The 14,963-nt window shown below is 44.4% G+C and overlaps 1 protein-coding gene across 2 annotated transcripts in view; it reads left to right on the forward strand.

Annotated features, from left to right (window-relative positions):
- The window catches only part of galnt9 (polypeptide N-acetylgalactosaminyltransferase 9), a 106,651-nt gene that overhangs the window by 57,690 nt on the left and 33,998 nt on the right, over positions 1 to 14,963 (forward strand). For both annotated transcript variants that reach the window (XM_035638827.2, XM_035638826.2), the window contains exon 5: positions 9,423 to 9,620. In XM_035638827.2, the coding sequence (XP_035494720.2) occupies positions 9,423 to 9,620 (198 nt within the window). The remainder of the gene's footprint in view (positions 1 to 9,422; positions 9,621 to 14,963) is intronic.

The following is a 14,963-nucleotide window of genomic DNA, read 5'->3' on the forward strand; positions in this document are numbered from 1 at the left end:
ATACTAAAAGAATTTACCTGTGTCTCTCTAGGTTTATTTAGATGATAGGAATGGAAAAAAATGATAAAAGATATGAATGGATAAAATGTATGTTTGTGTGTGCGTGTGTGTGCATATATATGTGCTTAGGATGAAAGAAGCATAAGCATGCTCGCATGGATGAGTCAGCCAGCCGGCGAACACTGTGACCTCGCGACCTCAGCGAAGGGATGATTACATGAGCGTTGCCTCTCGGTGAACAGTTTTAGAGTGTGAATGGGAACTGGAGGGCCCCGGAGCCTGTCCTCATCCGCTTTCCCCATCTCTGCCCAAAAATAGCTGCACCTTTCGAGCGCGCCCACACTACAACGTTCACCTCCGGGCGCATGTCGGTTCTGGTGCTCGCCCCTCACCGCCGCCGCCGCCGCCGCCGCCACCCCCTGTTGCACCTGCCGAGGCTGCGCCGTCAAATTTCCTTTGAGTGAGTTCGCCTGCTGCCATCCTGTGCGTTCCTCACACCTCTTCCTCTTCTGCTTCCTCCCCCACACATGCGCGCACGCACGCACGCACGCACACACACACAAACACTCTCACCCACATCCCCGCTTCCATCTCCCTTTGACAACCCTCTGCCTTCGTAGATGCGCTTTTGATTGAGGTTTTATTTACAGGAGTGAATGAAAAGGTACTGCAGCGCAAAGTCCCTGTGATTCCTCTACATTACATGCAGATACTGTAGGTGGAGGAGATGACGGGCCTCTTCCAGTGGCTTGTTCCTGTAGTACGTCTGCAAACATTGTGTGCCGAGCCTCTATTCAGATAGATTCACTTGTGGTATCTACACTATCTGTTTGTTGGGATGCGAGCGGCTCCCCATCTATCATAATATGATTATCCGCCATGCCACATGCAGTGATAAGTGAGATGGATGGCTCCTGTAGATGTTGCGGCAATGACCTTGCGCACACCGCCCGTGCATACTGAACCAGAGACAGTGCCGCCAGCTCTCGGCTGCAGCGCTGTGATTCACCGGCACGGCCTTCCCCCTGGAGTGCTGCACATTTTGCAGCTGAAACGTATTGCCGGGTTCACTCGCATTGCTGTTAAAGCGCACATAAGTGCAGCGCACGGTATGGTGCACCTGGCAGCCGTTCCCCATTCCCTCACCACATGTTTTTTTGTGACGAGTTAAGAGGCGGGCGGGTTTTTTTTTTTCCACCGGAGGAGTGACGGAATCGGATTTCCACAGCTTTTGCTCTGCTTTAATACGGCTTTATGAAATTGTTGCCTACCGTTGATGTGGTACTGCATCGCTTCAATTTTCGCAGTCCATCTCCTCCGAGGCCTTGTATCCATCCATCCCTGAGACAGAGGATGTCCATTCAGCTCGGACCCGCCTCCTTCTCCGCGCTCTGTAAATAAGCAGGATTAATGGCAGGAAACGGGAGCGCATTGTAATTAGGGCCCACTGAATGCCTCGCTAGAGCCGCGCGGCAGCAGAAGGGAAATTGATATTTATGTGGTTTTGAAGCCCCCACACAGTTGCAATCTCAGGTTATAATGGCGATTAATGATTAGCAGCGTGGCAGCCGCTCCCCGCCGAGGTGTGCGCGGGAGATAAGATTGTCGTCGCGGGGAAGGCTGTAATGAAGCGCATTGGCTCCGAAAGCCACACGGCGATAAATGTTGAATGCCATGTGACCCGGTGAGTTTATCTAAAGAATGAGACAAACTGGTGGAATTTGTACAAGTGAGACGCCGATAAGGAACCCACCGCAAGCCCCCTGTCATAATGAAATATGCAATGTTCGTCACATTCATATTTGATAGCGGCTCCTTTGTTAATATCATGGAGCCTCTCTCTGCTCATTATGCCCGGCAGGTGCAGTGGTATGGTATTAAATTGAATTTCAGCGGTTTAGGAAATACACACACACACACTCTATATTTATTTATTTATTTCACTTGCAGCATACCGACCGAAGTGCTGAGCAGCGTGTTTAAATCTATCGTTGCACTGTAATGTTAGAACCTATTTCCAACTCATGCTTCTGCCTCACTGTCTACTACTACAAAAAAAGAAGCCCTGATGCCATGATAAAAATTCACACATTCAATATTTCATCTACACATATTGTTGTTTTTTTAAACAAATGTTGACAATGCTGATGTTTTATCAACGCTTCCTTTTGTTGTATTTTAATTGCTGCGCTTGATGTAAGGGAGACCTTGAGTGCCCCGAAAGGCGCCATCAAATGAAATGTGTCATTATTGTGTTTGCGCTGCTCTGCTAAGCAGCCAGACAGAGGGACTGTGTGAACGTCTAGAGATTTTAATCTGCTCGAAAACGGCCAGAAGCAGTGCAGGCTGAGCTTCCGTGTCACACACACACACACACAGCAAACACAAATGAACACAATCAGAGTTCATACATAAAACTATCTAAGTGGAGCCGAACCACGCTGTTGATTCAGCTCTTTTTGAAACCTCGTAAATAAATGAAAACTCAAAGCTTCACACTCCTCAACACTGAGCAGTAATAGCTGTTCTCAACACTAACTTTTGCTATAATTCCTGTCAGCCAAAGTAGAAATAAATGTACTTCTGTGACCAATGCCACTGCAAAGATGTTGAATTTAAAAAAGAGAAAAGGTAATTAAAGATGTGACCTTTGTGTCGACCGGAGTTCTGAAGACGCCTACGAGAGTAAATCAGGAAAATTCAAAAGACACACTGATTCAAAAAGCAGTTCAAAAATACAAAAAATAGTGGCTTGAGTGAAAAATAAAGTGAGATGAGGAACTGCATGCCAGGAGAGCAGATTGTTGTGAATAATCTAGATTGTTCCTACCTGCAGGTGAGACAGAGCAGAAACTAGATTTCTGTCACACCAAGCAAGGTTCACATCAGTACCTCTATGGAAATAAAACACTGACACTCACAAGACACGCGCCTCGCCAAAAGTTGTATCAAGTCTTTCGTCGCTCCAGAGGTAACCGTGTGACGTTTGAGCAACCGCCTCAAGTGATCGGTCACGTAATTCAGCATCTGTTTGGTCATCTGCAGACCAGGAGTCAGATAAAGAAAAACTTGGCATTAGATAGACGTGAGCTCACACTGCCACTGTTCCCTGCCAGCTCCTCATCCTCAGCTGGGGATGTATTAGTGGCTACCAGCCTGGCACACCCGACTGAACTATTGGGGGCTGAGTTGCATTGTAAGTAACGTAGGCATCGTGTTTAAACGAAGATGGTATCTCTGATTCGGCTCCCTCCTCTGTGCGTTTACCACCAGAGATGTTGGGGTGCTATCCTTCTCACAGTTTTTAGATCATCGGCGGAGCTCACGTGTTCCACAGCTTCGAGGCTGATGCCGAATGACAGCAGATCTTCTTTTTTTCGCCACTGAAGGCTCTGCCGCCCTCGGGGCATAACTCTCGAGTGCTGTTTGATCCCATTATCTGATAATTCCCTGCTTCAGGATCGTTCCCGATTTGAGATCCATCAATCTGCGAATTTTAAATACAAAATATAATCTCAAAGGGGAGAGCTGCAGGTTTTTTTATTTTTATAGCAGCTCTGGGCAAAGATGGGACAGATAGTGAAACATCCTCCGAGGTTTGCCGTGTTGAGTCCAGCAGATAAAAATTGAGATAGTAGAGTGATTCTTATCCTGGCTTGTGATACACCATTCGGTTTGTTTAATTCTGCGAAATGTGGTCAAGGGCTGATGTGAAACTCCAGAGAGGTGCTGGCTGTTATGAAAGACAGAGAGTTAATATATCAAAAGAGCACTTGCCTCCGTATGAAACGCTACATTAAAAAATGGCAAGGTGGCGCCGAAAGCAATGGAGGTTGTCAACATGTATTCACAATATTGGATGAGTCATCATTGGAAAGGAGGAAAATCCTATTGTAGTTTCGAGCTGAGAATGATTCGGAATGATGGGGACGAAAAACCCTCTGTGTTATGCAAATGAAATGTTGGGTATAAGGAGAGGAACTACGCAGACAGTCAAGACCAGATGTGTCCTGATTTCCAGAGCGTCTCTATCTCATCAGCCTCGTGGACCCCTAAGGTATACGGGAGCTGCCGGCTGCCTCTGGGGTGTTATAGGGATCAGGGAAATGGGTGGAGGATGTGCTCGGGGAGGTTGGGATGGCAAAGAAACCTCCTCAAGCTAGTGTTGAGAGAGAGAGAGAGAGAGAGAGATTCAAAGACGGCACATGCTCAGCTAACCATGTCAAATGAACCATGTCGGGAACACTGCTACAGTAACCGTCCTGTGTAAGGTAAAAGCAAAGTCTTGATTCCAGCACAGAAAAGTATCTCTTGACAGATGAAGGTATGGTCCGTGTGAATGTGGGAGCTATTCGGTCTAAAACTGTCATTTGGATTTTGTAATGACGCAGCTTTGGGGAAAAAGAACCCTCAGCCTCAGCCTCCCCGCCAATATGTCCCAGTGGTCACCCAAAAAACCCTTTCCCCATATAGGCCATCGTTGTTAAAGGGGCACCTATTTAATAATTGACATTAACATGTACAACAAAAAGGTCACTACTTGTATTAAAGGTGACAAATTATGCAAAAGTCACCTTTTAATTGTTTGTGAACATAAAGTTGGGAGCCTATCTGTTTTTTGTTGAGCACTGTGGTGTCACAGTTGGACTCTTTCGCGGTAACCCCGCCTGCGATCTGGGAATCTCCACTTTTCTTGTGAAGGGGCGTGACATTTCCTACACATTTTGAAATCGGTTGAGCAATCGCAACAGACTGGGCCAGCTGGCCAATCAGGGCCAATAAAGATGAATGATGTGGTCCCAATGTAAAGTTTAAGGGGGGCAAAAGGAGAAACAGCGAGAAGCAGTTTGCACACAAGGCTGAAGCTAACCAGGAAGTGGAAAAAAAAACATTTTTTGGCTTATGCACCCTGCATAATGAATGTTTGAGTCTGATATCAGGTTTCTGTAATAAATGAATTGGTGTTCAGTTCAATATAGTTTAGTTTAGTTATATCTGCATAACATTATCTAGAATCCAGCTCCCCAAATGAGCAATCACTTTGCCACAGAAGAAAGAAAAAACCCTAAACAGGAAGACATCGGACTGGAACGGTCGGGTTTAGAGGAGAGAAATGGGGCAGAGAAGAAGTGGGAGAGATCAAGAACAAGTGTATAACGGTGGTGGTAAGGCACCTTCAGACTGGTTGTTGTAATGACAGTAATGGTAGCGGTCTACATACTGTAGGCGTAATGGTGTTTTCAATAACGATAGCACCAATTCATATTTGTGGGGGAAAAATTGCAGTGGCATGCTCCTGGATCCTGCAGCTCTTAGTCACCCAAGATACCTGCAGAATGAGGACGGAGAGGAGACGCATTAACTACAGGAGAGGGAAGACGCAAAGTTGGAGAGGAGACGTGTGGTGTGATATAAATACATGTCAGAACTGGCGCTGTAGTATTCTGGGTTATTGGGACATCCTGACAATAAAGGATTACAGTAGTCCAGTCCAGAGGTAACCGATGCATGGACTAGTTTTTCAGCGTCCCCTTGAGACCGGATACTTGAAATGTTTGTGATAGTGCACAGCCGGCTGTCCCGGAGACTTGCCATATGTGCGAGTTATGTTGGCGGTCTGTCACCGTCAACATCTACGTGAATGTAGACGTTGCCAACCATAATTGCCTTATCTATGTGAGCCTCTATGCATCATTACTCACTAGCTCTTCAATATAAGTTAACAGGCTTGCATTACATGGTGGTAAATATGTAATTCAATCAAAATCTTAAACACAATGTTGGAAGAGTGGAATTTCCGCTCGTAAACACGCCGTGGGAAACGAGCCCAACATGAACATCAGCTGCACGACTCCCTGGTTAGTTTGATGTTGATTTGTGGGCAAAGAAATCAGGCCAATGCCACTTTCATTTTGATAATTATACTCCGAGTGGCCTCTTTATTATGTACAAGTGTACGATCTAATGCAATAAATACAGCTGTTCTGCCACAAAGTCTACTTATATGATGCAATATGTCAGGGTTGACATTGTCGCAAAAATATTTCAAACATAGTTTCTGCCATCTGAGGTCAGGGTTAGTGTTGCTGGGATGATCTAAACAGAGCAGGACCCAAACGTAGGCGCAGGGGAAAAATAACGGTGTATTTCGATAAATGGAGAATCAAAAAGGCTTAGTCTGCAAAAGAGAACGGTGTACAAAAACACAGAGTGAGGCTGAACCAGGAGACTTAACGGGCAACGAGAAACGAAACCAAGGAGCAGAGAGCAGGAACGTGACAGACGAGCCAACGAAGACAAAGGGAAGCAAAGAGACTACGTGCACAAGGAGGACACGGGCGCAACGCAGTAGGGTTTTTAAGAGTGTTGATGAGTTTGCATGGCAGTGGACTGCTTAGTATTCAAAGGTGTTTCCAATATGCTTCTTCCCTCACTTACGTAGGAAGGACAACCATTAGAAAACACCTCTTATTATAATGTAGTCCAGTGCAACATTAACATTAACTACAAAATCTGAGCACAGAGCCGAATGTATGTCAGAGCTGCAGTATCGAATCCCATTCAAATGTACAGCCGACCGCTTGCTATTAAGTTACGCTTTTTCTTCTAGTGACGTCATCCCGTATGGTTCAATGTGGATCAGTTTCCTCTGTACTTTCTGTCCCTACCTTCATGTGATAAGTAGTAATTTTTTTGCTTCTGGAAGATAAATGGCTTCTCGCTTTTTGAAGAGAAGTAGGTAACTGTGTGTGTGTGTGTGTGTGTGTGTGTGTGTGTGTGTGTGTGTGTGTGTGTGTGTGTGTGTGTGTGTGTGTGTGTGTGTGTGTGTGTGTGTGTGTGTGTGTGTGTGTGTGTGTGTGTGTGTGTGTGTGTGTGTGTGTGTGTGTGTGTGTGTGTGTGTGTGTGTGTGTGGGGGTGTAGAAATCAGGGTGAAGACAGAGAGAGAGAGAAAAATCAGTGGGTCGGGAGATAGAGAGAGAGTTGGCGTGTGGGAGTATTCTTGAGAGACACATTTATCATTTTATAATTGCAGCGCCCCTTTTTAAATTTAGAAGTATATCATGTGAAGAATAGAGCGTTTGAAGGTTTGCTTTGAAGATACGGTGCAGATCGTCTCTCAGCGTGAGCAAGATTATACAAACGTAGCCGGAGCCAGCGGTGCTGCTCGGCACCTATGTTTCGCGAGGCCTTCGATAGCATGAGCCAGAACACCGAAAAAAGAAACGGACACGCGAAACCTGGAGTGTTTCGTCTCACCAGTAAGGCGTCGTCCTCCTCGGCACCGAGGGCCCCAACAGTAGCCGAGAGCTGCCTCTTAAGACGTATTAAGAAAACTGCTGAGAACAGCTGTTACCGCAAGGAACGGAGAGAAAAAGGGTGGGTTGACATCCTTCGCATCTTAAGATTGGTCGAGGGGGGGTTTCGTGTTGGCGTGTTCATCATAAATAAACACCGCAGGAGTTTGCTGTTGGAAAGATACAGTCCCCGAATGGCGTGTGGCTAAAAACCAACATTTACTGAACAGATTACAACAAACGGCATGAAAATCCAGCGGTGCCTTTTGCCGGCGTCTATTTTCACCGCCTTACGCTGCGCTACAGCGTTATATGAATATGTAAATGTATATGTATGTGTGGGACTGATTTAATAAACTACCATTCCCATGTTCATTGTAAAAAAAAAAAAAGGGACAACAAAGTCAATCACTGATTTGATAGTTTTAGGACAGCAATGGAGCTCTATGGCACATGTGAATAAGATATTGAACTGCCTAAGCATCCTTTAGGGTTCCAGCCATGCATTTAATTCAATTGAATTTAGTCAAAGGAGAAACAAAACAAGCTGACACTCTCCCAGTGTTTCGCTTACAGCCAAAACACTGGGAGCAAAAAAAACAAAAACAGGAATAATCTGAATGGACGGCAGTGGCAGAAATCAAGGGACAGGAGAACAGGAAATGAGTGTCAAAATAAAACTTCCTGGCGGATCATGACAGTTGGGTTATGATCATTGTTATGGTTTAGCGACAGATTGCCATAATAATTAAAATCATAGTTTAACTTTTCGGGTAAGACGTCTGTTCCTTCCCATTACATGTTGGATGAGAAGCTGAATAACATTCATAATATTTATGTCTGTAAGTATTTGACGTAAGTGTTGGCGTAAGTATTGATGTAAATATTGATGCAAGTATTGACTCCAGGCACAGCGACTTCCTGGAGTCTTCAAGTTTCTGCTTTTGCATTTTTATGGATTCAATAAACAAGACTTGAAAGCCGACAATAGTCCCTCCCAAATTGTAGAACTATTTGTTTGAAAGAAATCGACGTTGACCATCGAGAGGAGACTGTGAATCTACTTTATGTCGAGGTAATCATCATCCGCCGATAATCCATAAAGCTGCCTGGTGTAAAATCTACAGGAAATGAGCTGCTGGGCTGTGGTATCTCAGGGAGGCGTGTGTCGTCTGAAGTCAGGTTGAATTCTCCCCAACAGCTAGAACAATGCACACCGGTTTTTATACATTTATTTTCGAAAAAGGTTAAAGTTTTTAACCCTTTCAACACTATGAACCCAGTCACTAGTGTAGTGGAGATCCCGTTCCACTAACCACAACTTTACACTTTCAGGAGTTTGCAGTAATATGTTCCCTGACCTAAGGGAGTTTCTCCTTAACATGTTTTATCGCCACTCTTCACCTCGCGATGTGAATATGGCCCCGGCTCTCCACTTGATGTGTTCTTAAAAGAATATGTGCCGGCCAAGCAGCCCATGGGCCAAAGATAAAGACTGTGTTGGAGAAGGCTGTTTCAGAAACGAACATGCAAAAAAGAGAAAAGAGCCAGCGTGGATAGATTTCCCGGGAGCAGGGGGTAAGCCTCTCTTTGCACCTGATGGGTTTTGCTCTATCAGGCGTTTTACCTGTTATCAAGTCTCTTGGCCCGGAAAAGTGTCACAATTCTGACATTTCGCTTTCACGAGTCGGAGAGATAGCACGTCGTGTGATGTTATTTCGTCGTCGCGTGGAAAAAAGCCATTTCGCGGAGGAGGGAGCGTATCCTGGCAGTGGTTTTAAACCCTGAATGAATACATAAATAAATCCTCGCTGACAAACCCATGTTGCTCATGTGAAGGAGAAGATGTGGAGTCACCCATAGATCTATAGAAGAGGACGATACCTTTCTCTCCAGAGAAGGGTATAATATTTGTGTGGATTCAAGACAAACCTTATTCACCGTTTTATTATTTATTTATTTATTTGACTTGTACATTCAGTTACATTAACCCTTGGGTCGCTCTTGACCAAAACCTCTGTCTAAAAATGTTTGCGATATGAAAATATTCGCAGCTTTCTTCACATTCGTCTCTCACTCATGGCCGCTGCGTCCCCTCTCAACCTCTGTCTCTTCTCTGACCCAAAGGTCCGAACCTATTCTGACCCGGATGAAGGAGGACCACACCCGCATCATCCTGCCCGCCATAGACAACATCAAATACAACACGTTCGAGGTGCAGCAGTACGCCAATGCGGCCCACGGCTACAACTGGGGCCTCTGGTGCATGTACATCATCCCGCCGCAGGAGTGGCTGGACAAGGGCGATGAGACGGCCCCAATCAGGTGAGGTCCCCGCTTGGCGAACAGTGTCCATAATGGATGAGGATTGTTCGATGAAATATGGATAGCCCCGGTACATGACTTATTCATGAGGGGGAACCGTCGGACGAAGGTGCTCTGTTGTCCGGCGTGCCACCCAAACACAGAGGATATAGCTTCCCCACAGCGGGCCGTCTAATTACCATGACTGTGATGACTATTTTCATTCCAAAGGATCACCAGGCCGCAGCCACGCGTGTGTAATTGTGTGTCGATTATGAGCAGAGCTTTTGGGTGGAAAGCGCGGGCTTGTAACGCGTGTCCGTATAATCATAGCATTGGTCTACGTGCGTCCTTTGGCGGATTCACATTGGATTTTAATAGGCTGCAGGAGTAATTGTGTCGCATGAAAATTGTCCTATATATTCCAATAACTGCAGAATCCATGTTGTTAGGTACAAAGTATTATCATTAAAGTGCCTGCACTGGAAATGAGCTTAGACCATCTGGTTAAAATATATATGTGTGATAAAACATATATATATATAGGGACCATAAAGATACATAGATTATCATGTAAAAAAGAAAAGTGTTTCTCCTTAAAACTTTAAAAAACCTAAACTTTTTCAAGCAGGAATACCTTTCTCTCATTCATCAATTTACTCGAAATGGCCTCTACGTTTTCCCAATCGCCATTAAACTACTGTCTATATGAAGTTTCACTTCAAAAGTCTGTCCAGCAAAATGGAGAGGAATTATTGTATATCCATAGAGCCCCTGGAAGGTTTTTAATGTGAAACGTGTGCAGAAGGTTTTGAGTTCTGTGATAGTAGCTTAACATTTAAAAAAAAGATAGCAGACTAACTGCTGAGATCTTTATTAGCATATGTAATTAGAGGTCAATATAAAAGGAGCCATTAATGTAAAATGTGATCAATTAGTCTCATAAAAACAAGGTAAACGAAGTAGGGATAGAACCCCCGTCATTTCAAAAGTTTGAGAAAGAGTATTGTATTGCATGGAAATGGAGCATAGCGTTAGTTCAGCAGGCAACGGTGTCAAGCTGAAAGTAGAGTCTCTATACCAGCCCACATCAGCAGAATGCTCAGCTGATCCTCTTCTGCACATTCAAGTGGCAAAGCTCATATTGTGCGCTCTATTCAAGCTGCTTTAACCTGCCTACTCTTCCTGCTTTTACTACACGCAAACCTGTCTGCAACCCAGCAAACTCCTTTTCATACTGTATCGGACTTAAATCAATGTCATATGTTGTCCTTGAAGCCTGCTCTGTTAGTTGAGCTGGAGTTTATTTGCCTGCCTCACATTCCATGAAGGCCCATGGAATGGTAGGGAGATGTGCTCTCCCTTCCTCAGGATTTCCACGTATGCACGTGGAAGGGCAGGGAGGTCCTAGAACAGAGCCATACCGCCAAACATAGTCGAAATGGTTTCATCTTCCAGTCAACACCTGTTGAGTACATATCTGCTAAATTGAGGCCTTTCTGATCGCCTCTAAATCTTTTCTCGTGACTGCAACCTTATAGTCGTACTACACTGAAAGTGTGATTAGGTCTCTGAGCAGCTATCTGCATCCAGTAGAGTAATGACTGAAGTAAAGATGAAATACCCTTTAATCAAATCAGATTTCCTGCTAAAATAATTGATGGATAATTAGCCGCGATCGCTTTAAAGTCTCAGGTTCGGCTTTGTCCATCTTTTTCTAATCAGTGCAAATGGTTAAGGGGGTTAGATTTCAACCGTTTGGTAAAGTGTCAGATCCTGAGACTGGGCTGCACACCCGTGTCTTCCCCTATGAATGCTCAAATCAGTATTAGTCACCCCTGCCATAACGATAGGAGAATCTTACATCATATGACGGAGAAGATTGTTGCCAAGGCAGCGTGGCCGAGCCTGCGTGAACATGAAGGAGAGACACTTGGAGAAAGCTAAATGTGTAAAAACCGGCAAGAGATGTGTGGCTGCGCAAAATGGATTTGCTCTCTTTTCATTGATATTCTCCAACATTCAATAACTTTGACTGGGCTCCAGTCCCGAATAAATAGGAGCAAAAAAAAAAAAGATAAGCCTTACAATATGCACATAGCAAATGTGGTCATGCCTATTGAAATGCCCTTCAGCGAAACATCGTAGCTGCCGACCAGGGGCAGGGTTCACTCTGCCAGCTGTCCCTGAGCTCTGATCCCTCTGATAAGATGCATAAATACATCGATCTCTGTGGGAGACGTGCAAGGAAAGAGATGGCTCTGTGAAAATTGTCATGACAGACGCATGTCGTGGTAGGGGCATGTAAAAAGTCCGCCTGAACATTTCGATGCTGCTTTAGATGGCGGAACCATCGCTGTAGCTGTACATTTTAATGTTGTAAAGCCAGTGCAGGAGCCAAGAGTATAAGGTCAAGCCAGAGACAGCTTGAAGTAGCTCAGCTATTGGTTTTCTCCTCCTCCATATTCATGGAGCCGCTGGATTACAAATGCTGCTGTGGGCTTGGTGCATTGCCACTGCAATTCAAACGCTACAAAATCTCTTAACTGTGAAGATAAAACAGACGAAAGGTTTCATACCAGAATGTTTTTGATATAAAAAAATTTAAAAAAGATAATCCAACCTAGAATTCAGTTTTTTTGGCTATACAGAATGTGAACGATGGGCCGAAGGTGGCCAGCAGCCCATAGTGAGCTCAGTCTCTCAGGGCCCCTGAGGCCATTCGTCACGTGTCGGGGATCTGTGCGTATAGTGACAAAACTGCAGCTGCACATTATCAGTCCTTCTCAATGGGGTCAGAGGTCAAGGACAGCGCGGACGCATCGGTGGAGCAGGGACAACTGAGATGTCTCGTCAACACAAGTCCAAGCTATTGTAAAAAGAGAGGTGGTTAAATGAGGGAGACATTTGAGATGCGGACATCTCAATACCAGCAAAAAGTCCCTGTAATGTGTATTCACTGAATGCATGTTGCAATAAGAGTCATTTGAATAAATCAGACTCATTAACACTCTTCAACAGTATAAAATCCAACAACACATTGAGATTCATGAAGACAAAACGCAAAAATCATATACCGCAGGATCAAGGACAAAGCAGTCACGTACGTAGCGAGTGTACAGTAGCTCCTCTGACAGGACGTCCTGGAGCAGTGTTTCTCAATTGGTCCAGCCTCAAGACCCACTTTTTAGCTGTTTAGCCCATGTTTGCAAATGCTCTGATGCCTGCGCACTTGCTGCGAAACACGTGTCCTTCAAAATAAAAGCTCCGGATCAAAAATGTGTTTCTTTTATGTTATTCCGTAGACGTGTTGTGTTTTGTGGTTTATATCATTTATGATGATTTTTTTGTTGTCTTGTTAAATTTAATTTTATATATATATATATATATATATTTATTTTTATTTTTCTTCTCACACATGAATCCGCGAATCCACTTTTGGATTGAGAATCACAGTTGAGAATCACGGTTCCCGAGTCTGTCCGATCGCTTAGGAAGGCATGAGTCTGCCTGACGACCCGACGCGGCACGCACACGCGGCTGATGGGTGTTTTTCGAAGCTCTGCAGTTCGAGATCAGGTCGATTCTTTGAAATAGGTAGCAACCCACCCGTCAGTTAATTCTAACCCCACGGGCAAATTGAACAGTTGCCGCAATCAGAATGAGGTAGACTTGTTGACGTGTATCACTCGAAAGCCGAGGTCGGTGCCTTGCTACCAAGCTGCGAGACATAAAACATACTGAGAGTCTGCCAATATCCCAAACTACTATGAGCTAAAGCAGTCACGCACACTGTTGTGTCATGACCAATGGCAACAACAAAATGTTGAGTTCCAAACCCACAGTTTCATTGCGTCGCTACGGCGGTTTCATTTGACACATGCTGTCTCATAAAGACCAATAATGTGGTGACAGTTTATATTGCGGGGCCTAAAAACTCCGGGAAGAATCACATGTTGTTGATCATCAACTGTTTGATTTGAAATAGGAGCCAGATAAAAGAGAACGGCCTCAGACGCTGCACAACTGGCTTGTGTCTTCCCTGTTGACAGTCCGCTGCAAATGGACAGATCGCCTCAAGGGGCCGGCAGAAGTGGCTCCTCTGTGCGGATTTCTACTGGAAATCATTCCCCCTCTTTTATTTCCTCAAGGGTTTCTGCCCGTCAACCACAGACGCTCCGTGGCCAGTCAGTCTCAAAGCCTTTTTCTGGCTTTTTGCACATATTCAACAACAAAGACAGTAAAAGGGCACAAAACAATGCCACTCTTCTGAAAACCCCTTTCAGAAATTGGACCGAAAAAGAGAGGTTTTCTCGACCAAACACGGAGATTACCGAAAAGGACAGAACCCGAAGCCTGAAATCTTCAACCAGAATCACAGGATTCTTCTCGTGGAAATGGTTTACGCGTATGGTTTACATTTCAAACCCATTTGAGATTGTCACCAGTTGAGGACCTAAAGGACACAGTTTGAATCAAATTTGGGCAAATCTGAGCATCAGGCATGAATAAATAGTACTCCATAGAGTTATTGTTATTCTGTGCTTGAGGTGAAATTTAGTATCAAAACATCTTTGCCTTAGTGGATACTTGAAGCATATGTCACAGTTGTGAATGCGTTTGGGAAACAGTGCATGAAGCAAAGAGACCATAAATGAGTGTAAGAGTCAGTATAAACTGGCTGAGAGACATCTAACAGGACTCTAGTCTCTAATGCACGTTGTATTACAGCGGATGATGCATTACAATAATAAAATAGGCATACTGTACAGGTTTTGGAATCAAAAACTGATGTTTTATGTCATATGTCGCAAAATGAACAAACATTGAAAGACATGCAGTGTCCTACTTTTAGACGTTTAAAGTCCAATGAATTGGTTTCATTATAGTGTATATTGGCAAATTGTGTTTCATGGGACTATCAACCCCTTCCAGATACTGTGGTATGAATCAAACATCTTAAAGAATAATTACTTATATTTAGAATGTCATTAATGTGTCTGCAACTTCCTCTCGTAAAACTCAGTCGAAGCATCTGGTCTGTCAAACAGTTTCAAAGGAGAGGTCATAGAGAAAGCCAGATGTGTGGTTTAAAAAACAGCAGCGTCTTCATCTGGGAGGAAAAGAAATTAGCGAGTGTAAATGAAAGTCTTAATCTTGCCAAAATCGCTTCCACGTATCAGATGTTCATGCTGCATATACTGCAAGCAAATGATCCTGCTGGGGCAAAGTCAGAGGGTGCAACCATCTGTACGCTAAAAATAACTAAGCCTACTGGCATCAAATGAGAGATTCCCAACCGTCAATCTGCGACGTCTAATGCAACCCAGACGTTGTTCTGTGACAAACTGTTAGAGTTTCCCC

Source organism: Scophthalmus maximus, chromosome 3 (assembly GCF_022379125.1).
Source record: "Scophthalmus maximus strain ysfricsl-2021 chromosome 3, ASM2237912v1, whole genome shotgun sequence".
Lineage (NCBI taxonomy): Eukaryota > Metazoa > Chordata > Actinopteri > Pleuronectiformes > Scophthalmidae > Scophthalmus > Scophthalmus maximus.